The sequence below is a fragment of the Cimex lectularius genome, unplaced genomic scaffold (genome assembly GCF_000648675.2).
Source record: "Cimex lectularius strain Harlan isolate CLEC.00 unplaced genomic scaffold, Clec_2.1 scaffold188, whole genome shotgun sequence".
In the NCBI taxonomy this organism is placed as follows: Eukaryota; Metazoa; Arthropoda; class Insecta; order Hemiptera; family Cimicidae; genus Cimex; species Cimex lectularius.
The window spans coordinates 1257597-1280974 of NW_019392882.1; the positions used below are offsets into that span (position 1 = coordinate 1257597).

Below are 23378 nucleotides of genomic sequence, written 5' to 3' on the forward strand. Positions count from 1 at the left end.
GAAATGTCGGAGCGGAGAGGGAGATCTCAGTCGATCCCCGGACGACTGGCAACGCCTTCCGTCTTCCCGGAGGCAACATACCCCGGGGACCTGGTGACAAAAAAATAGGTCCCCTCCTAGACGTGTGCAAGGATGATCCCGAGTCCCCCGATCGACATAAATTGAAATCCGTCAAAACATGCTTGGCTTTTACGTAAGGATGGAAATCCTCCTGAAATCGTGACCTTCACTAGCCAAAGAAACGCCATAATTTTTAATCATTGATCTTTTTATAACTTAATCATATGGTAATCATTGCTTCTGAGCCTTATAAACGGAAGAAATCTCTTTATATCTCATTTTTGCAAAATTGCAACCTATTGCGGCCATAATTTTATTATCATCACATCACACTGATCAAATTGAAAGATGCCTTTTATGCATCGCATAACGGCAGTTAATTTGTTGTAATTTGTAGTTTGTTGGACTTTTTTAACGGAGGCGTTCATCTAATAAGCCTATTTAAAAATAAACATAAATGATTATCCGTTTCCCATTTCTCATTTTCTGAACAATACGAATGTTTCATGCTTATGAAAATGAAATGAAATTAATTTACTGTTTTTAATACATGTAACAGGTTGTAATGACTGCGAGGTACCGAAGCAAGCGAAACTAGGTGCACCGTCTTTCAATGAGCTATTTAACAATTTTAACAATAAAAAAAAATTATAACAACAAAAAATTGAACTAAACTACTTCTAGAGAAAATCAGTGTTGGTCAAGGTTATAATCAGTATGATTTTATTTAACATCCATGGGTTTTTCTCGAATAAATTTTTGAAGTTTTGTTCGTGATTAAATGATTTTTTATGGTTAAGCTGATTAAAATGGCAAAGTTAGATTATCTGGTTAAAAGCGGCTTGTTGGAAAGTCTTCGATGAAGTAAAATTTTGTCTAGATCTGACCATCTTTCTTTATTAGCTAATAGATTCTTTTGTAAACAGTTCTATTATAAGTAGACACCGGACTTTTGTGAGATACAAAACAAAAATCGTGTCAAAATCTTCATAAAAAGTGTGCCTCCTGACTGTAAAATGTTTGAGAAAAAAAGGGAAGTCCCCTACATTTGCCGAAGGAAAAGGCCAAGTTTTTAGCAGGCTGGCGTAATAAAACAATCTAAGTTACCAAGCACATGATAACTAAACCAAATTGTACAACACACTCAGAAAATTTCTAGTTTCGAAAATACATATCCCTTTTATGTGAAATAATACAGTGCCTTCTTGATCTGAAGTGAAATAAAGTTTGCTTTGTTATAATTCTTATGGTGTAATTAAAAACATGACTAAAAATAATGAACAATGAAAGTTATACAAATATTAACAGACCCTCAGACCAGCAGTAATGTAGTTAAAATAGCACTCGACGTAAAAATATCTAATACGATAAGTATGTTTTGCTTGAAAAACTCTTTTATGAAATTATAATGTGCTTTCTTGATCTGAAGTGAAATAAAGTTTGTTTTGCTATAGTTTTTGTAGTATAATTAAAAACATTTCTACAAATAATAAAGTAATGAAATTTTCATGCAAATCAACAGATAGAGCCTCAGACCGTGCTACTATAGTTTGCCATTAATTCAGAAATAACTCTCTTAAAAGTAATGTACATTTTGCTTAAAACATCCTCCTATGTGAAAATTATACTGTGCCTTCTTGATCTAAAGTGCAATGAAAGATTTTTTTTAAATAGTTTTTACAGTGAAATTTTAAAAAAATTATTAAAATAACTAACAAAGCCCCAAAACGTATGACTGTGGAGTTTGATATTAGGTCAGAAATAACACCGTAATCAGAAAATTTCTCGACTTTAAAATACCTAAACCATTTACTAAGGTTATTTTTTATTGTATGATTGAGTACATTTTTTATTAAAATTAACAGCGCATCAAACAGTGCTAGAGTCGAGTTTGCTATTAATTCAGAAATAGCTTTCGACTTGGAAATGCATATTTACTTATTTCCATTAATACAATTCGCTTGAATAACTCTTTTATGTGAAAGTGTGCTGTGCCTTCTTGATCTGATGTGCAGGAAAGGTTGTTATTTATAGTTTTTATAGTGTAATTAAAAATATTGCTAAAAATAATGAAATCATGAAAACAGTCGTACCTTTTATTGTTTTGTTTTTTTAAAGGTTTAATGGATTTTTCTTTTATGACCAAAATGCATATGTCCGATAGTTGGAATTATGTTTTCCCTGTTGAAAGATATTTAAAAAAAAGAATCATTGATTTATTATAAGTTTCATCGCTTTCCTCGTTGCCTTGTTACCAACATTACATTTAACGTTTGATCAATAGGAACTTCAACGTTGCATACGACAAACGTCTCTACTCGCCTTTGTCTTCCTGGTTTTCGAAATTCGGTACCCGGAGGCTGGGAACGTTTTCAAAGAGATTAGGAGCCGACAAGGTCGTAAAAGTCGTTAATTACGTCATAGAATGAGGACAGACGTTGCGATGATTCATTTATTGTATTTTAAGACGGATTTTACAACCGTCTCCCTTGTTAGGAGCAATTAAAATTGAATTATTCTCCTCGCTCGCCAGCTCGAAAACAATACTCAACGATATGCTCAAAAAGTCTTCAGATCTTCTACTATATTTAATGCATATTACGTTATAAACTGTGTTATGCATAAAACAAAATCTGTTGACGCAAAATTTGTGCTGATTTTCGGAATTTGTCAAAATTTCGTTTTCTCGGAAAAAGATTACTTTCGTCGGTCTGTTTGATGTGAAATGTTGTTAATTATATTTTAATTTTTTTAATAAAAATAATAAATTGCTTTTCGAACATTTCCTTAGTGAAAGGAAACCAGGCACAATTAACTAGTGAATACAAGGTAAAAGTAGATTTTTCTACCAATTTTGATCTACTAGCCTTTAAAATCCCGTTTGTTTCTTATAATTATCTGCTTGTTAATTATTAATTTATTTTTACACACAATTTTTATAAATAAATAAATTTCCTTCAAATTTCACTTCATTGTATTTACTGAAAATGAAGGGAAAATCAATAAAACAAAAATACGATGAACAAGGTAGACAGTACATGAAAGATCGCCTAGGAAGGCCGACGTCGACCTGCTTAACTCCTTAATCAAAAATAATCCACGTAATAATCTTAAGACAAGGCGGCGTGCGCCTCGAAGGCCCAATTAATTAATAAAATATCCGAAAGACAAACTGAACTTTATTAATTAAAAAAATACTTACACTTCTACAACTAAAATCGATAAACGTTTTCTTGAAAATACCAAAAGCCTTTTTTATGAATTTTATTAACGGAAGCTCTCAGTAAATAAACTTATATATATCTTATATATATCANTAGAAGGCTGAGGTGCTTGGGAATACATACCAAATCCCTGCTTCTAAGCATCTTCCTCCTCATCGACTCCTTGAAGACATAACCTGGGGTACAATCCAAGCAGACCCGGGGAAAATATTCCTGTAATGACAGTCAACGTCCTACTACTTTTTAAAAGAAAAATCGAGTCAATTGAAATGTTCTAAGGAATTAGGAAAAGTACAAGCCATAAGCGGGATGGCTTACTTCATTCTTTTTTATGTTTAAAGCAAATATATAATATACATTTATAAATGCATAATACATTTTATTATTGTCTTGAATAAATAATAACGTTTTTCAGGTTGGTTTTGCATCCAATTTTTTTTCGCTGTAAAAGTGTATCTTTTCTTATGGAAATGTTTCCTTTAGAAATTGTTTTTCTCTTGTCCTTTATTGATTCTTGATTTTGAATATTTATTACGTGAAAATATATGTCAACAGATTGTTTCCCTCGAAGACATCAAACATTGATTTAAAATTTTACAACCTTGTGTACTTTTGATTTACCCTTTGCTGCTTTTCTAATGTTAAGAGTTATTGTTTTATATTGCCTTGGCATTTTTATTTATGTTTTATTCTTTTTCACGGATTTTACGAGCGTCCTTCGAAAAAAAGCCTCTCGATCGTTTTTCGTTTATATACGGTTTGTCTATTTGGTGTATTAACGGGTGGTCGTTACAGTTTTAAAACAAGTAACAATTTTCTTCTTTGTTCCAGGTGAGCCCGGCGTGAAAGGAAGAGGGCCGACCTTCCCGAGGCGGCTCCCAGCGGTGAGAGAGAGAGCACTTCGCCTTAATTTAAAACCAGCCTTGAATCCCGAATTCGATCATCCGTCGGATGGGCTCAGAGTGAAATATCGACCTTTTAAGACTCCCTTAATTCACCACCGTTTCATATAATACCTGGGATGGGATGCCCTCGGGCCGGCGGGCGTTTCAAAATTCCGCGTTCAAATTTCAGCATCGGCTGTCCTGGGGGTGGGAAATTTTTCATTTACTCCTTACTGTGTAACCTTATTTGGAATCGGCACGGCTAATGGTAGCCCGGTCTGACGGGTTTAATTTTCCGGATGAGTTGTAAATCTCTTTAACCACCTAGGTCCGACGACGACTGCCAGCTGGTTTATATATAATCCAAACCGTTGGATACCGAGAAATGTTCGACGCAGAAGAAGGTTTAGCCAGTCTCGTGACCGTCTATTTCCGAACGTCCTGAACCACCTTCCTGTTGTAAATACTTTTGTCAACCGCCAACTTTTAATTTTTCTACTTTTAATATAAATCTTCTTTACGATCAAGAATGAACTATTCATTTGCTTTATCTGGCAGCCACTCCGATATTCAATATTACAGTCGTTCTTTCTAAACGTGCATAGGTTATTAAACAGTATGTTTACATTACTGCAGCCGTACAAAATACATCCCTTCAGCTTTTATTGAGTGGGTGAGTACTTAAGGTATGATATTAAATGTGTTATTGTACAATTAATTTGAACGACATTTGAAGATTTCCATCTGCTGAATGTGCTAACATGTTAAGAAGATTTTTGAAAGGTTTTATGAGCTCTTGTATAAATATCAAAATACATGAGAGAGCCGAAAGTTTTATATATCTGTCAGTTTGATTTTTGAAGAAAAAAACATTAAAATTAAGTACGAGTCATTTTCACATACCCTTCGAAATTTTCAACTTCTAATTGGAATAGAATTAACCGGCTTTCCAATAGCTGTTTTTGATTTGTGACGATTGATTATTTTCTAGTGCCAGAGATAAATATAAAAGATAAAGATAAACATGCCAGTAAAAAACAAATTTGATTGATTAACGTTTTAAAAGTGCTTTGTGGTAAGTTGTTTTATGAAATTGAATTTTATGCAGTTTTTATTTATTTTTTGTTCTCTCCTTTCTTGATCTAACTTGTTCCTTTCTTTCTAAATCTATTTTAAACACTTTTTTATGAGTAGGGTCGGAGTTTGGTGCAGTAAACAACTCAAAACCTAAAGAGCATAAAAATTTTATTTTTACATCGTTGTGAAATATGTAACTCCAAAACTAGTTAAAATTTAAATTGAAAGGAACAGATCCTTTTTTGTTATCATAAATTTGTTTTTGAGCTGGATCCATAAATTTTTGCTTAATCATTTTCCTGAATGCGCATAATTGAGGTTATAGTTAGTATCATATAATTCACTAATTTCGTGGTCCGCTTGACCAACTAAGATGATTATGAATAATTAGTATCAATGTTGGACATATCCATGTTTTGTCTGTCACATTTTTTTTTTGTCTGTTTACTTAAAACCTACAAGGAAGAAGCCCTCTCCCTCCTTATACCCTTGACTGACTACTGAAGTTTGGTAAGAAGCCATAACGCTAACAAACAAACAGCGAGTGCATGAAAACCAAAATGCTCTGAAAAGGCCAAAATAAAGGTACATCACACTGCAGATCATAAGAGGAAATTTCACTAGTAAAAATGTAAAAAATAGGGGTAAAATTTATATGGATATGTTTTGGTTGGCACATACTTTTTTTGCGTGACCATTAACCATTTTAGTTTCATCGACTTCGTGTTACCGGGGAGTGGACAGGTTAGGTACTGTTAGAATTAGCGCTAGGATTAGAGATAGTTCATGCTAGATTCGATAGTGTTAGGTTTGGGCTAGGGTTAGGATTAATGTTAAGGATGGACATATCCACAGTTATATGTTTTTCGGTAAAGCGGAGAAAATATCGCGTATGAAGCGTGAGTTTTTATTTTTAATTCTTCCTTTCTTCTGTATACTTCCATTATAAACACCTGATAAATAAACCAGATCTAACCTTAAAAGAGTATAGAAATATACCACTTGCTCACCGATTAGCAGATCTGCTAGTGTCGAGTGTGATATTCGAAATTGCATGCGGCAAAAAACCTCTACTTTTACACACTTTTGAGTAGTATTCGGGATGGGATAGATTAGGTTAAGTTAAGAATTGTTAGAGTTAAGTTAAGGATATTTTTGTTAGGTTGGTAACCATGATTCAAGTTTTTCCGTGAGCAGAGAAAATAAGCAAGTGTCACATCATTGAATCATAAAACAAAACCTCTCGACTATAACACACCTTAACACACTTGTGAACACCACCTCACTTCAGGAAATTGTGAATAGAACTAGCTCGTAGGGGCCGAAGAGAAACAGTGAAAACATCTTGTTCCAGAAAAGTTGAAAATGAAGTTTTATAGTGAACTTGTTTGAAGATGAAAAGAAAAGTGAGTTTGTGTTATCGATATTTATGTGTGATTATAAAAATTATATTTAAAAATTTAATTTCACGATATTTTTTAAACTGTTATTTCCATTATTTTGCCATTATCATTATCAGCCCTGTGTTATTGTTCGTGTCCACATGTTTTTTAAACCCCTTGAAAGAAGGGTATTTTGAATTTTGGCCTGTTCAAATTAATTCCACCTTGGTGGGAAAAATACGACTGGAATCGTTTATACAAATGTTTACCTTGGTGTCACGCTCAATTTTTAGATGTGATCACGCGAGTCTCGATCATCAGCACGAAAGGACGAACCACCACCAAAAAATAGAAAAAAGAACAAGAAAAAATCGAAGAAAAGGTCCACGATATGTAGGAAAATTCGTTAATTCTCTCCTAGCCCCCCCCCCTCACCGGTATAGATAGACCGGTACCAAGTGTAAGGGAATTATTTAATTTTGTTTCGACCAACTTGGAAAAAGGACGGGCTAGTCCGCGTCCTCAGCTCTTTCTCAATAAATGATGACCTCTAAAAATCCTCGATGGACGTCCGTGACGATTTGCAATACACGAAAAAACTAGGACAATTTACTATAGCATGACCAACAATTTACTTGCCTGAATTTTCTATTTGTTATTATTACACGATCTTACCTTGTTTTAAACTGACTTATCGTTAAAGTCTATTAACAGGGAGACAATTTCTGCCCCCGGCAAAATTACTAGGCGTAACCAGCAAAGTGTATTTAAATTATAGAGGTTAGTTGTCAAAGAAATAAAATTAGAATGTAAGGTACAAATTTGAAGGCGTTGTCTGCAAAAGTGGGCGAAAAAAGTTCATTGTCCGAATGTGAATGTTTAAGGGTAAGGTTTACTTAAAAAACTTAGTACTTGCATTTTTTTCTCCGCTACACACATTTACTCATTGAAATATAATCCTACCCTAAACAATTCTAACCTAACCTAACAAATCCTATCCCTTACTCTAATCCAATCTAACTTTATGTAACTCTAGTCTAACCCGGCCCTAACAGTTCCTGTTTGAAGTATTAGAAGTATCGACCACTTTTACACTTTTTATTTAATTATTGTATCGGTAATTTCTTTAAATCAACCTAATCCTGGTTTTGTTTATGTTAGTGTTGGTTAAAATTCGAGTATTGGGCTTTGAAGCGTATTTTCCCCCAAGTGAGCGCGCTCCCGAGATAATAAGGATAGCAAGCTGTGTTATTCGTGTTAAAAATATGTTAATGTTAAGAGTTTTTGTGACACGAGTGTGCTGTTTTCGAATTAATAAAACCCACGACGGTAGCACGGTCTGCTTAATGGAGAGTAAGTAGTTATTTTATTTCGTAAACTCTTTTAAAGTTAGGCTTTGGTTTACTATCATGTGCAGGTTGTCTATGAATAGCAGGATTTAGAAAAAAGGAAGGAATTTTAAACTTGCGCTTCACGAATTACGTCTATCCATAACACTAACTCTACGTAATCTAAACCAATCCTAATACTGACCATATTCTAACCCAAGCCGTTCCTAGCCTTTACTTAATACGTCCCTAATCCTAACCATTCCTAGCCCAACTATTCCTAACCTATTCCTAACCCTAAACCTAACCCAACCTATGCGCACTCGCCGGTAATACGAAAATGGTCACATAAACAAATAATGTGCATCCAGCCGATTAACATATCAATTTTAAAAACAGAAATTTTAACCCTATTTTTTGTACTTTTTGCATTACGTTTAATTGTGAGATGTCCTCTTGTGATTTGCTGTGATGAATGTTTATTTTTGTATTTTCAGATCATTTTCTTTCTTTCACCCTCGGTTTGGGTGTGTCAGACATCTTTCAGCTTCTCTCACAACTTCACCGGCCAGTCAGGGTTATAAGCAGGGAGAGGGTTTGTTCGTTGTTTAAAAAAATAGGCCAAAAGAATCCCAACCAGCCGCTGAAGCTCGTAAAACGTGTTTATTTTTCTTTTTACGTTTTATTTTAATACCTTCTTCCAGAAGTAATAAAAAATTATAATTATATTAAAAAGGTAATAGATGCTATAAAAATCTACTAGTTTAAAATATATTTATACCTAGACAGTCGATTATATATTACACCTACAAATGGCGTAATTATCGCCAAACTCTTATAATTATATTATTAATCAGTTTTTCTTTATCTCTACAATCAATCCAATGGTCATTGGTTTTCCATTTTGATGAATATTAAGCAGTTACTCCATTCCGGTTGCGAAAGAAAAGAAAAAGCCATTTAGCTGCAGAAATGTGGTTGACCTTTGTGTGTTGCAGGTGATTTTTTTTAACCGAGAAATTTTGTTTGTAGAGTTGCACGAAAATGCTGAACAGGCAGCAGGTCGACACAATAACTTTTTTTAAGGGTTGTAAATGTCAATGATTTTGATCAGTTTGCACGTAAATTTCTTGTGACCCAATGTGATTTTTTTAAAGGACACAGGATACCATTTACCAAATGGCCTACAGGCAATTCAAGAAATCCACCCTAAATGCTAAATTCATAGTCGGTTTTTTCGGTCCGTCTGTATAATCAGACACGTTTCGACTCAACATCAACACCGGAAGTCGACTGATTGAATAAATACCTATGGCATCGAGCCAGTGCGGACCAGCAGAGAGAAAAAGCCTGTAGGTGCCGTGAAATTTTATTGGTATGAACAGGTCAGTTGGTCGAACAGAAAATTGAAAAATAAATTATAATTGATAAAAAAATTAAATCGTAAAATTCAAAAGTAAACTACATTTGTCATTTTTGTCGTCCTTTTTTTGTGTAAGGACTGGATATTTATTCAAACTAGTACTGATTTTATTCTAATTAAATGATAACTGCTTATTCTGTAATAATTATTTCTTTCAAAAACGCGTATTTTATATCTATTTTATTTGAAAGTTTAATTTTAAATTTAAACATGATTTAACTAAAAATGGAATTCAATCTGAAAGAGAAAGATTTAACTCGTAGACGGTACAAATGACACGTCGAAACAGCAAAAACTAGCGGACCTAGTGGTGTTGATAAACTTGAACTTTAAACTCAAATTTGAGTGCAGTCTATTTCCTAACGACCGAAACCACACTCCTGTTTGTTGTATTGGGTTGTCCGGAAAATAATGCAGGATTTTAAGTTTTCATTAAAAAAAATCTATATAAAATATTCTGTTTACGTTTACAGGATTACTCATTTGTATNTTGATTAAAGAACATTGCTTTAAAGTAACTAGTTTCTTTTTTTTTGTTTAATACCAAAATCCTGCATTATTTTCCGGACAACCCAATAAATTTCTGCAAAAATAAAAAAAACGGCTGTTACTTATTTCACAAAATTAAAAACTATATTTAACTTAAACTAAAACTTTATTTCTGTTTTAATTATTCTCTGTTGAACTCGCTATTGTAATTTAACTATTAGTTCTCTGTGCCCTAAACTGTATTTCGAAGTATTACTTTTCAGCTTTCCTCTATCATCTGTATTTTTATTCAAAACATTACATTAAAATATGGTAAATCTTAATAATAAAATCAGGATTGAAGGATAATAAAGAAAAATTTTTTTAAAGTTGACCGCTATGTTATCATTTTACATCTACGTCTTGATTCGGGAGGCTTTTATTTCCCCGTTTCTTCGCACCTTCAGTGTTTAAAGGAACGGAATGAAAGATTAAAAGGAGTTTGGGATTCTGACAAATACCCCGGGTGGAAGTGGAGTGGTATCGCCCGAGGCTCCTTGGCCTTGGTCCTCTCCTCGAGGAGCAACGATCCTGTCCAAGGGCACGCGGAGGAGAGACCTTGCTTTCCGGGTCCCCTTCTTCTAAGAAAGCCTCTTAGTTAAATGTACGTACTAGGATGAGAAATCTTCCGTACTGGGAAACAGTGAACCACTGCTAGAAAAAAAATTGTGCCAATTGAACTGAAACCCGATGAAATTTTCATTGTATTTAATAATAATAAAAATATCGAAAAATAGCTCTGTCTGTCTCTCTCTTTCTCTCTCTCTCTCTCTTTTCTTTCTTCTCTTCTCTTTCCTCTCTCTGACAACTGGACCATTTGTATGTACTTAGATTAGCGATTGTATATCTGTATGTTTCCTTCTTAAAACTCTCACTTTCTATGAATCTTAGTTTTTTACTTAATCCTCTTTCATCTCCGTTTCTCTGACATTTTCTCTTTATGTATCTATCTATATCTGTCTTTTACGCTCTCTCTCTCTCTCTCTCTCTCTCTCTCTCTCTCTCTCTCTCTCTCTCTCTCTCTCTCTCTCATTATCTATCTATCTAGTATCTCCTCTCTCTTTTCTTTCTTTTCTTCTCTTCTCTTTCCTCTCTCTGACATCTGGACCATTTGTATGTACCTAGGTTACGGTATGTATACCTGTATGTTTCCTTCTTAAAAACTCTCACTTTCTATGAATCTTAGTATCTGTCTACATCTGTCTTTTGTTCTATCTCTCTCTCTTTCTTAGTGTCTTTCTCTTTGTCTATTTCTCTCTGTATATTTCTCTTTCTCTTTTTCATCATCTCGTCTCTTTTATATTTCTCTCTCTTTCATTTCCTCTCTCTCTCTCAAAGATTAGGCCATTAATTTCTTTTAAAATTATTCTTTTTTTAACTATTTTGAACCGATGTTTCACACATTTTCCAAATTTATTTGTTTGCATTTTCTATTTTTCTCATATCGGTTACAATTCATCTTCAGCAACGGGAAGTTTGGACATTAAGCTTTTCTGTAATTAAAAATATAAATTACTTTATTTTATAATTTACTAATTAATTTTGGTTATTAATAACTAATTTACTTTTCTTTTAATTCGCTTGAATAAATGCACTTTCAATTCCTTGAATCTAATAGATTCCCATAGTTTTTTTTCGAGAAGAGAGACGGGGAGAGAGAATGAGAGGGGAAAAATATATATTCTTGTTATTCGAGACTATTGTGGAAGATATGGAATTGGACTGCTTTTATTATCTGCTTCCGCAGTTTGAATTGGGACGAAGCCCTGCAACAAGAATAAGGAAAAGGTCGAGGAGAGGGGCCCTCTTTGAATTACCGACATGCTCTTTCCATGCAATAATAAAACTGCAGTAAGAAAAACGTTATGTTCGAAAGAAATTCAATGATACTGAGTTGACAAAGGAAAATGTTTAATTTCACCAATCGGGCCCGTAGTGCTTTTGTTTGAGCCAATTTGTTTCGATCCTGTTCGATCCCTAAGGCGAAGAGATGAAGAAATTCTTTAATTTAAGACCCCTTTCACTGTTTAAACCGTGAAACCATATGGCCAATTATGTTATCTTAGAATTCGCCGAAGTCGTGATAAAGTAGATAAAGTTTTTGTTTCAACAGTAAAATCATACTGTCACTTTTTTCAGACGTGATTCACCATTACCAAAATTGAGTCAGTGTCTGTCAGTCTCTTTCGTTTGTCCTTTGTCTTCATTCGGTGAAGAATTATTAATTGCAGAGATTAATTTGCGTTTTTTGTCTGTTGTAATATAATAGCCGGGCGAAGCAAGGCATCTACTATGTACTTCCGTCTATGCGTACATGGATCCGAAAGTGGAGACTGATTTTTTTTTTTGTTTCACAACAATTTGTTGAGTAGCCGAAAGAGTAGAGCTATTAAAAATACCTAACCCGAAAACGAATCAAACAGCAAAGCATTTTTGAGATTTCTTCTTGAGGTCTACGGAGTGAAGAACCTGTAGTTTGAATATTTCCGATCATTTCAATCGACCTATTGCAGTTTTTGTATGGCTGACGCGTTTCGGTGTTATCTCCATTCAGTGTTGATCAGGGTTATAAGCAGGATGAGGCAAGGCTTCTACTCGTTTCATTTATGCGTATGTCTCGTTTGTTAAAAGTGAACAATGAAGATCATCGGTGTTAGTCTGTCATATAATTTTCCACATTTCGTCATATTCAGTGTTGATCAGGGATATAAGCAGGATGAGTCAAGACATCTACCCATTTCATTTATACGTATGCCGCGTTTGTTAAATATGAAAAATAAAGAACATTGGTCAGATAATTTTCGACAATTATCAATATTCAGCGGTTTAACTCCGTCAATGATGACCAAAAATTTGGGGTACTGACTTAACCACAGAATTGTGATCCTACAAACTTCAAGAGGACATCTCATGGTGTTTTTCTTATTTAGCTTAAGAGATATATACAGTTGTATCATTGGAGTATCAGAGAAGGTCATTGCGGAAAAATGTCCAACATTTCGCTGAAAAATTTGTAAGGTTACAATTTATCTAGAAAAAAGAGGCGATGTAAACACAAACGGTATCTAGAATAGAAACTATTGTTGCGACAACCTCTCCTAAGTGGAAAAGGTCACATCAATTGGCCCTAATAAGTACATCACCTAATGTCGAAAAGTACTGAACTTCACGTTCGGAGTTTATGCTTTGTCCATGAGGTTGCGAGGTTTTCATAATCACAAGGCATTTTATTCTAAAACAACACTGATTGAAAGATTAAGTAAATGTTCCACGGCGATGAATGAGTTCCTCGAGAGATGAGGAAGTGTGCTTTGTTCTGTTGCGCAATGTTAAAATATAAACGACTACTGAATCGGATAGACTTGCCTCCAAGGTCTTTGGATTTCTAAAGACGCTGTTGTTTGCTTAGAAAATTTGCGTAATAGCGTCGTTACCACGAGTGGGAAGCCTCGCTATCGCCCACGATCGACGGTTTTCCACGGAGCCGAAAGCGACCCTGATATCTCGACGGCTTTTAAAACCAGGTTCCTTATGTTTTTAAAAAATAAATGGAGGCAAAGAACCGACCGGGGGAGCCTTTGTCCTCTCACCGACCCTCTTTTCTTTTTAAAAGGAGCAAATTCCTCACAGGGGGAATTGGAGGGCGGAAATTCGGTGTGGCGGCATTCGAAGGGAGGATTCTTCCTTTTAAAATATTTCTTGGCCTAGTATTCATAAAGAAAGACCAGCTGAAATTCCATCCGTGATAATTAAGAGCCTTAAAAGAAGACAATGAAATTCCTAATTGTGTTTTCATGTAATTAACTTTTTTCACCCTTTAAAAGTGATCGTGAATATGATTTAATTTTAATTTTTTAAAGAGAAATTAAATAATTTATATTCATTATATTTATTGGTCTATTGACTAAATTACTTCTTTCAATTAATTGATCCTTTTATGGATGGTTTTGGTTGAAATGAAAAAGCTAGTGCACGAGCGGAATTCGAACCCACGACCTTCGGCTAAATACGGCTGCTCTATCACTTGAGCTATCGTGGCTTCGATCCACCCAATGGCAAAATGGAGGGAAAATTCGAAAGGTTGTAGGTTGAGATGGCACTAGCTTTTTCATTTCAACCGAAACCTTACATAAAAGGATAAATTAATTGAAAGAAATAATTTATATTGTTGTTTAACATGGGCAATATTGTACAAGACATACTCGTTTCGATATTTCTGATCTTGAGTATTGGTCGAGTTATAACCAGGGAATGATAAGGCATATATCAATTTTATTTATGTCGCCTATGTTAAGTATACACAATAAAAACTGCTGGTCTGTAAAATAATTTTCGGCATTTCGACATAAGTCCTTCCTCTTAACTCTGACAATGATCAAAAACGGTCACGACTAAATTGCAGATTTGTCATACTTCAGACTAAAGTGAAAATCTTCCGATGTGATTTCTTATCTTTGACACTTCGTAGGTGAAATTTCCAAGCTTGATGGGGTCAAGTAGTAGCGGGTTGGAACTGACGACGTCGCAATATTAAGTAGCTTCCAGTTTGACAAGGCTGATATATTCCCTTGATTTGGAAAAAATATGCAAAGTTATGCCTCCAAAAATAGTTCGTAGCCAGTTGGAGAGTGAGGTTCGGTATTCCACAAGCATTCCTGCATTTGGATCATTAGACTTAGTTTAGTTCAATTGGCTTGATCCTAGAAGTCAGTGACTGTCATTGCTGCAATTTCCGTTACTCAGTCTTCTTGGCACCCTATATCCCTAAGTTCGAAGATGATATGGATGGCAGTTTCTTCCTCATTGCATAACTTGCAAACGCATGATAATCATTATTATTCCTTCAAGGCAGTAATAAAATTATTATATTATATGTATATTTGTGTTGTTGATGATGATGATATTAGAAAGAGTGGGTTTGGTATATCGCATTTGAAGGTAATGTGGGCGGCAGTTTCTTGCTATTTTAACCATGAGTTTACTTTTTGGCATCTTATGTGTTCATCCATTTCTTTTGATCTTATCCATTCTTAGGTGGATAAGACTGTTTTACCATGTAATCCTACTTACAGGTCTGGGCCTAATATATTATTATTATTATTATTATTAATCAATGGTAGTGGTATCGTTAACGATGGTCGTAATAATTCGCGCATCGTTCACGCACACGCACACACGTTTGTAATCAATCTAACTTAACTGGTTTTTAGGAATGTAAGGACCATCTGGCGCAAATAAATAGCATATGTTGCTTAGAATAAAGTTGATAACATGAATAACCACATAAGTGAAAAGATGAAGAAATATTTTCACATTAAATTTTAAATTGGTTACTCACGTTGCAGGCCGTTTAACCTTCTAACTCAAATTGAACGTTTTTCAGCCGGTATGTATCGGGTTAAGTTCAAGGACTACCAATGAACGATGACTGTCAGCAGCCGGCTCCCACCATTTGGCATTTTCAAATGATTTCAAAAGAAAAAGTTGTAAAATTATCTTTACCTCTTATTTTTAAAGTTTTGCAAAGATTGTTTAAACTGTTCATTTTGTGCTTTTTATGTCTGGTAATTTAGCAACCATTAGCGTCGGTGGTTAACATTGCACCTTTCTATAACGTTTAAATCCCTATTATTTAGCTTGAAAACGATTACTCAGGTAAGTATGGGAATATTGATTTTGCAGTCGGGAATAACATGATTGGCCGTTGGCCGTAATACAATCGTGAGAAGGTTCAATTGCGCTTGGGCTGCAATGATATCATCGTTCGTCTGTCAGCTATTTAACCCTTCCCACTCCAAACCGACTCTGCAGACAATGAATTTATCGCCTTTTCAAATCCGTATTTATTCGTTTTACGATCCGACCCGACATCCTGTGGGATCGAACTCGGACAACCGGCCGAAATAAATCCCGGAAAAACCGAAAAAAGTAAAAGGAGAAAAGTCAAAATTCGATATATCGCTTGTAAACAGCGAAAGCTTGCGGACCGGCGTAGCGTAGGTGTGAACCGACGTGAAGAGGGTCTGTTGCATCCCGTCGGCATCCTAATGTGAAACTCGTGCTTCTTCTGAGTTTTCCCCCTCACTTTTGAACCCCGCCCAAAGATGTGTTTCACACAGAAATAAACTCGCTTTGTGGAAGTGTAGTGTAACGAGTCGAGGCCCTTGGGAAAATATTCGAGTAGCCACCTGAAATCCGGCGTTTGTTTCGAGAGCAGAAGGCGAATCATTCAATTATAATTCACACTACAAAGAATAACTTTTCCAACATGTTATATCATAAAAAACTATCTTAAAAATAACGTAGGCTAAAATCCCTTAACAGTTAGAAACATTAATATTTTAAACATTAGTAGTATTCACATAAACTGTGCTAATTTTGTTAAATTGTGTTACAGTTGAATATTTTCGTAACTATTTAGGAACTAATAGCCCCTCGACACTAAAACAATTGTTTTTCATATTTTATTATTGTAAATTATACATGAAAAAAGATTATATTGCATATAATCTGGCAGAACATAATTAAGTCACACGCTAATTTTGTGTAATACCTTCTGTACCTAAAAATGTGAACAAACCTGTACTCTTCTTTGAATAATAAGGCTTAATTTTTAAGGATCCGAATGCTTCACACAGCACAGAAACTGAGTGGTTGGTGTGTTATACTCTCGTAGACCCCACAGTCTTGGGTTCGATTCCCACCGTCGCCCCTGGAATTTTCTAGCTCGCTCCCCTTTCCCCCATATAAAACAACCAGTACATGTAACGTTCTCCGGCTAATATGGAAAACAACAGATGGCTCTTAAAAAACATTTCACAATAGAAGTGTTCAGGAAGAAGCAAGTTATATTGAAAAGGGGTCAAAAAGGGTGGTCAAAGCAAGAAAGAATTAAATTTCATAAAACAAAAATGTACAGGGTATCCCGTGAACGTTCGTCAATACTTCAGCCGTACGTGTCAAATTGGACTATTGGACTAAAATCTGATTTTCAGTTGTATTCTGGATTCATACTTCACTTTTCGGGTTATTTCAACTTGTAACAATTTTATTCCATCAAGTCCCTTGAATCTTATAAATGATGTAAATGTTAATCTACCGAAAATTGAATACAGCAAGAAAAAAAAGCATTACAAGTTGTTTTTATAACCTAGTAACCTTAAGCAAACAATTCAAAACCACCTGGAAGTTGATGCTTTACACTTTTCCTAAGTTCTTGTCTAAAGTTGAATTAAGATTTTCTTGGTTCTGAGGATATGAAAAGATGCGCGCTTGCAGAAATTCGCCCTTACTAATTAGTTGCGAATACATATTCGCTTTTTCTCAAAGGTCAATTATCTACAATGTAAATATAGTGTTTAATTGTGAAAAATTTGATTTTTCAGTTACAAGCTGTTCAAAAAAGTAATTTTTAGGATTTGGAAGCTTCTCTAAGATTGGTACAAAATTAGCATTTTACTGTAGTATTTTGTATTTTATTTGCTAAAGTTTCCAGTAAAAAATAAGTATAATCTCATAGGGGTTTTTAATACTCTTTTTATTGGTGCAATCAAGTTTACAGTAGGATTAGCATTTTTTAACTAAACATGCACGTACTTTTAAATAAGCATGGCGGTTCTGTGAAGTCTTAGGCATTAACATCCAAGGAAAAATTGAAGTTGTTTTCCAAATTGGAAAAGAAATCAACGGCTCGACTACTAACAAAGTAATTTTTAACTCTAAAAAGGCAGTAAGGGGCTATTGACCAATTTAAAAAAAACTTAAAGGATCTGGTGTAATCAAGTTTTACAGTAGGATTAACATTTTATAACCAAACATGCACGTTCTTTTTAACCCATGAAAGGTTAAGTTAGTATAAATATGGCCAAAGTTGAACTTTTACTAACGGAACCGAAGAATGAAGACGATCGTCTCGTTTATAACGTACGTGCCCCCCCCCCCCTAGTTCAATTTTCCTCACGAAGTCCGTGCATTCTTGGAAAGAGCAGAGCTTCTGTAGATCCACGATTGCCAACACAATGCATATGTGGAACATTCGTTGGCCCTTTTGATTCGTTGCATTGGCCATGAGTCACGTAGGTTTTGCCCGTTCGACATGACTCATTCCTATATGAAAATGTTGCGTGCAATGCTGCTTCGCGGCCCGTACGCGGTCCCGTCCTATGTTCGTGGGTTTTTTCTTCAGAATATTTTAAATACTTTAATATTTTTATGCCATAAAAAGATCTATTTGTGTAAGCATTGGCTTATGTATAAACCATAAACTTGTAATATTTAAATATTTCTGACTAGTGCTACTGCTAATCGCCATGTAAAAAGTAGGTAAATTTAGCCGACTTGAATTTCAACTTAGAGAATAAAATTGAGGTGAGATTAAACCTAATTAACTTTGGCTACGAATTAAATCCTACAGCCAAATGATAACTGTCGAACCTTTATGCAATTTTTAAATAACCAAATAGGGAGATTATCATCCTCATCTTCATCTAGATGCACCATTAGACAGGTTCACCAAAGTTCATCAGACCTTATCGTTAAGCTCATGATCATTCATATCCATCTGTTGATAGATAGAATAGAACTTAGATCTAGGTCTATAAATAAAATTTGGAGTAAATTGTTATTTGGACTTTCAATTTAATTTAAAACTGGTAGATATAAACTACAACATTATGTTATTTTTTAATATTATACTTGCAAACTGCAACAGATACTGAAAAACATTTTAAACAAGAAAATATTTTCTACTTTCATGTATTTTTTCAATCGAGATTGTTTTTGTGTTCAGAATTTAGCTTGAAGTTCAGTCATCTTCACTTTTAGGACCTCACTCCATCCATCCGGAGAGGTACTTTTGGTAACGATGAATTTCTCACTTACCTTAGTTTCTGGAGGGACTGGAATCGATGAAAAAACGCCCTTGCAAGGTGATGAAAGCATTCTGTAGAACAGCTTTCAGAGATTTTTTTAGAACTCTCAAATAGATGTCTCACCTTAGATAATCCAAAAATCTTCTTGCTTGAAATTTAGAATATAACTCTCAAGATGCGCTTGAATATTGAAAAATATTTTCAATAACGATATATCTGACCTCAAAATGTTCTGATATTTCGACAAATTATTCAAGTGATGTGCGCTAATTTGAACAGAAATTCTAAAAAGTAAAGGCGTATTTATCCTGTGAGATAACCATCGCTCAGTTGGATTCAAACATTTACCATCTCCGAATCGGTTTTGTTTTTGCAAGACACGTTGAAAATGGAAGACATAAAGGAATTGAGGGAAATGAACAAGAGTAGGATACACTTGGCAGGAAGGGGCAACAAACCTCAGTTTACTGAATCTTTCCGCAAGATAAGAATAAAAATTATCAACGAAGATAAATTTTGATTTACAACTTTACTTTTGCTATTGGCTTTGCTTTCGATTTTTCCGATATTCTAAATATTTGAATATATATTTTACGAACTTCAGTCCCATCCGATTCGATAGATGAATCATTAAGCAGTTTATTAAATATCAACAGAAAAATTCGAGTGTAACATTTACCTAAAATTGAAATAGAAGCTCTTCATCATGAATGTAAACAGTCATGTTTGCATTTAACACATGTACATACGCGAAAATGGAACTAGATGCCTTTTGCCTCTTCTTGCTTATATCCTTGACCAATATTGATGGCACAAACCCTGGTACTGAAACAGCAAACATGTTCGTCACCCCGCATACCAAATCTGACAAATATTGGCTTCCTTTTCTCATTTATTTAATTGCAGGTAATTGTAAATATAAGGCTTTCATGCTTAGCTTGGTCTTTGACGATCATTTTGGTATGCTTATCCTAGTTGATTTAACATTCTAATCCAGAGTGTAGTCAGACCAAAACGACCCACCTATTGCTTTCTCGTCCTGCAGACTCCAAGAGATGCATTGGGTGGATAGTTTAATGGGCAACAATGTACAAAGGTAGATGACATTATAACCTTTAATCCGCAACTTAACCTCTGGGGAAAACAAAAACAATATTGTAATTAATTCTTACAGAGAAATCAATGCATAGCACTTACACAATTCTCTCTTTTTTTAAATTAAATGTATCTCATAACTTCTCACAGGGATGAACCACAGGAACCACCAGTATTCGAATAAAGCATTAGTGTAGCTTAGTGAAAATTCTTATACCAGTAAGGTCCTTTTTATTCAAGCCACACAGGGGCCGTGAGTTTAGGTATCAACAAAACCTTGGATTGTGTATGGCAAATAATTTTCCAACTTCTCAAAAACAGTTTTCAAGTTCGTATTGAAGGGCCCATTTTAAATACATTAACGTTGTCAGTAGGTGTTCCTCAAGAATCTGTGTACCTATTATATTTCTTATATATGTGAACGACGTCCCTGTTTCGAATGATGTCAATAAGTAAGTCACCTCATGCAGATGGCTTAGCACTTTTCAATACATCACCTGCACTTTTGCTAAAAGGCTAAATGCAGCTCTAATTAAACTTGGTAGGCATTCTGTAAGTGGAAAATCATCTTCCTGATTGAAGCTTTTCTGTTTATAAAGCACTTAAAATGACGGTGATTTGTCGTGCCAATGGTTTTTTTCTTTTTCTTTTTTCAAATAAAGTGGCAAAAAGGAGGGAAAATTCGAAAGTTTGTTGGATGTGATGGTGAGTTGGTGTCCGAGTGGATCGAAGTCACGATAGCTCAAGTGGTTAGAGCAGCGGCGTATTGAGCCGTAGGTTGTGGGTTCGAATCCCGCTCGTGACACTAGCTTTTTCATTTCAACCAAGACCTTACGTATATATTTTATGTTCATTCTTATTGATGGGTTTTAATTTTAATTTTTCTCTATTAGTCGGTTCTGTTGATCAAAAATCCATTTTCCAAGCATAATATGAAAGGCAGAATGTTATCGTGGTGGCATATCTAAAACAAGTTTTCCTTTGGCAGTAAGTTAACTTTTTGTTCTCGTCAAAGAATTCTATTTTGGTCGAGAGTATTTTTCAAAAAGTTTACAATGTCTCTCAAAAAGCAAATGACTGACTTGATTTTCCAGTTTTTTACTATATTCAAAAACAAGTTTTAACCGCTTGTCGGTTCTGCTGCGTTTTTGTTTTCTTTGAAAATTCGTGCGCGCTAAACTTCGCGAAACCCATGGAATCCTGTGTACTGTGAAGTCCTCATCCGTCCTGGCATCCAACGATGGTATGTAGTATGTACATACCCGGTCTCTCGGAAGGGGTCTGCGCCACTCGGCGGAGTGGGGAATCGCATCCCCTGGAGGGAGGGATGCCGACTCAGTCCCTCCTTTGTTCGTTCAGTCAGTGCCTCACCGCCTCGCCGTGAACATGTGCCCCCTTGGCTGAAGTGCAACCCTCGCACCGCCCCATCATCGTCTACCCGGCAGTTCAGTGATCAAGTCCGGTGTCGAAATTTCAACCCCCTTTTCTATTATTTTCGCCTTCTGTTTGTTCATGCCCCAATCGGATTGGTGTGCGCGGATTACAGTGATATTTTGTCCGGCCTTGGCGGATTCTATCGTACTAAAACAGTATATAACAAAGTTTTAAGAAAAAAGGAAATATGAAAACGCAGGAATCTCATGACAGAATCAGGTAAAAGAGTGTCTTTTATTTTCTACCCCTATAAAAAAAAATTCCCTGTTTAGCCAATATTGTGCAAAAGATTGGCAATTCTTATAAAAACATAAAATATATGATTTTTCAAACTTCCTGCGTTCAAACAAAGACGGCCTCGTGATTTTGGAACTACATTCAAAGTCCCGAAGACCCCAATTAGCGAACAGATGGGCAGGACGGCCGATCGATATCACTGACGTCGGCCGCACTTTCAACCATTGACGCTGTTCCTTTTTTTAAAGTTAAAATAAAAATTTTATTCTGCGTCGAAAACGCATAAAAAAGAAGAAAAAGTTACATAAATTTTTTTAAGTTGACCCAGACTGGGCACTCGCGTCCGTGGATCGATACGACGTCGGTGAAATTTCCGCGATAAAAGTTAAATTACTACAAAATTCCTTTTAAAATTTTTAAAATAAAATAAATAAAGTTTTGGCACATATCGGATGTAAAATGAACAGGATTAGACGTTCACCGTTTCATACAGATACAGGATAAAAGAAAAAAAGCCAAACTTTCAATAAAGACTTAAATTATTCGTTCTCAAAAACCAGAAATACGTCATAATATTAAATTGTATAACTAACGTTTTAAATTAAATATTAAGCGAATACATATGAAAATCGGAATATGCAGATAAAACATAAATTAGCTCATGTTTAAAAAAAAAATCAGTCAAACCTTTGCCCTTTCGGGCGATTTTTATTTTTAGAAATTTAATTTAATGTCTAGTTGTTAATAAAAACTGAGAAAAGCCGTCATTTCTCGCGTTCCTTTGTGTTTTCCTCCCCCGGTTGAATGTCAAGGGCGGTTTTTCTTTGTGTTTCAACACCGGATGAAAATTTTCCTTATTTTTTGACTTTTTTTTTAAATTGGGAAAATCTTGTTGAAATTTTTATAGGACATTTGTTCAAATGGATTATGGATTGAACCGCCTGCGTAAACCCCCTCTTTTTCGACGAATGACTCAATTTTTCAAGATTATTTTGTGATTGTTTATTGTTTGAAATCCAGCCAACAAGATTTTTAAAATAATAATTAATATATTTTAATGGCTTTACCATAATAAATTACGACATATGGGATCACAATGCGTAAAGTTACGCGGCGTGCCTTTCTTTTTTCTAAATTCGAACTTTGATTTAAAATTGAAATAATTCTTTATCAAATCCCCGGCCTTGTTAAGAGGTTTCTGCATTTCAAAAATTAGTCGTGTACGTATTATAATTAAAAAAAAAAAAATTAAATTCGTATATACAAAATTTGATTTTTTGGAATTATCTTGTTTGTTTGGTATGAAATTTTAACGAAAGACTTAAATATATCCAAACAAAGCGAATACTATTTATACTTTTTTTCGTGTTATTTCACTATCATTTTATCAATCGAGGTTCATTTCAGAATAGACTGAAAATACAGGAAAAACTAGTTTCATTTGTTAAAAACCCAAATTATCTGTTTTTTTCCCTTTTTCGAAGAACAATATAGAAATGACTGGCTTTATTATCGCGTTATCGAATTAACGAGAATAACCCACAATGAATCATTTTGACAATTAAAATACTTCACCAGTGTGTTGTAAAACTACTCCTTTCTTTTGTTATAAGTGCATTTTTGTACCTAAATATATACTTAATGATGTAAAGGAATTAATCTAATAAAGCAAAATTGGTTTGTTTTTTAAGTAAAAGACATATTGATTTATAATAAATAATTCAAGCCGTGTTTCCATTGGTATAAAACCGGTTGTACAAAAGTTATCAACATGCACTTGATCCTGTCTCGAAGTTTGATCAATATCTGTAACTCCTTCGTCTTTTTCGAATTCGT

The 23378-nt window shown here is 34.6% G+C and overlaps 1 protein-coding gene and 1 non-coding gene across 7 annotated transcripts in view; both read left to right on the plus strand.

Moving 5' to 3' along the window:
• LOC106674383 (protein gustavus) overlaps positions 1–23378 on the plus strand; it is a 380850-nt gene that overhangs the window by 315135 nt on the left and 42337 nt on the right. For 2 of the 6 annotated variants that reach the window (XM_014407034.2, XM_014407036.2), the window contains exon 1: positions 21220–21524. The exons of the other annotated variants lie outside the window; for them this stretch is intronic. In XM_014407034.2, coding sequence (XP_014262520.1) covers positions 21493–21524 — 32 coding nt within the window. In that variant the 5' untranslated portion in view covers positions 21220–21492. Of the gene's footprint in view, positions 1–21219; positions 21525–23378 lie in introns of those variants that run through there. 6 annotated transcript variants of the gene reach the window in all.
• Trnan-auu lies at positions 20603–20676 on the plus strand. The gene has a single exon. It is a non-coding gene; the product is annotated as a tRNA-Asn (tRNA).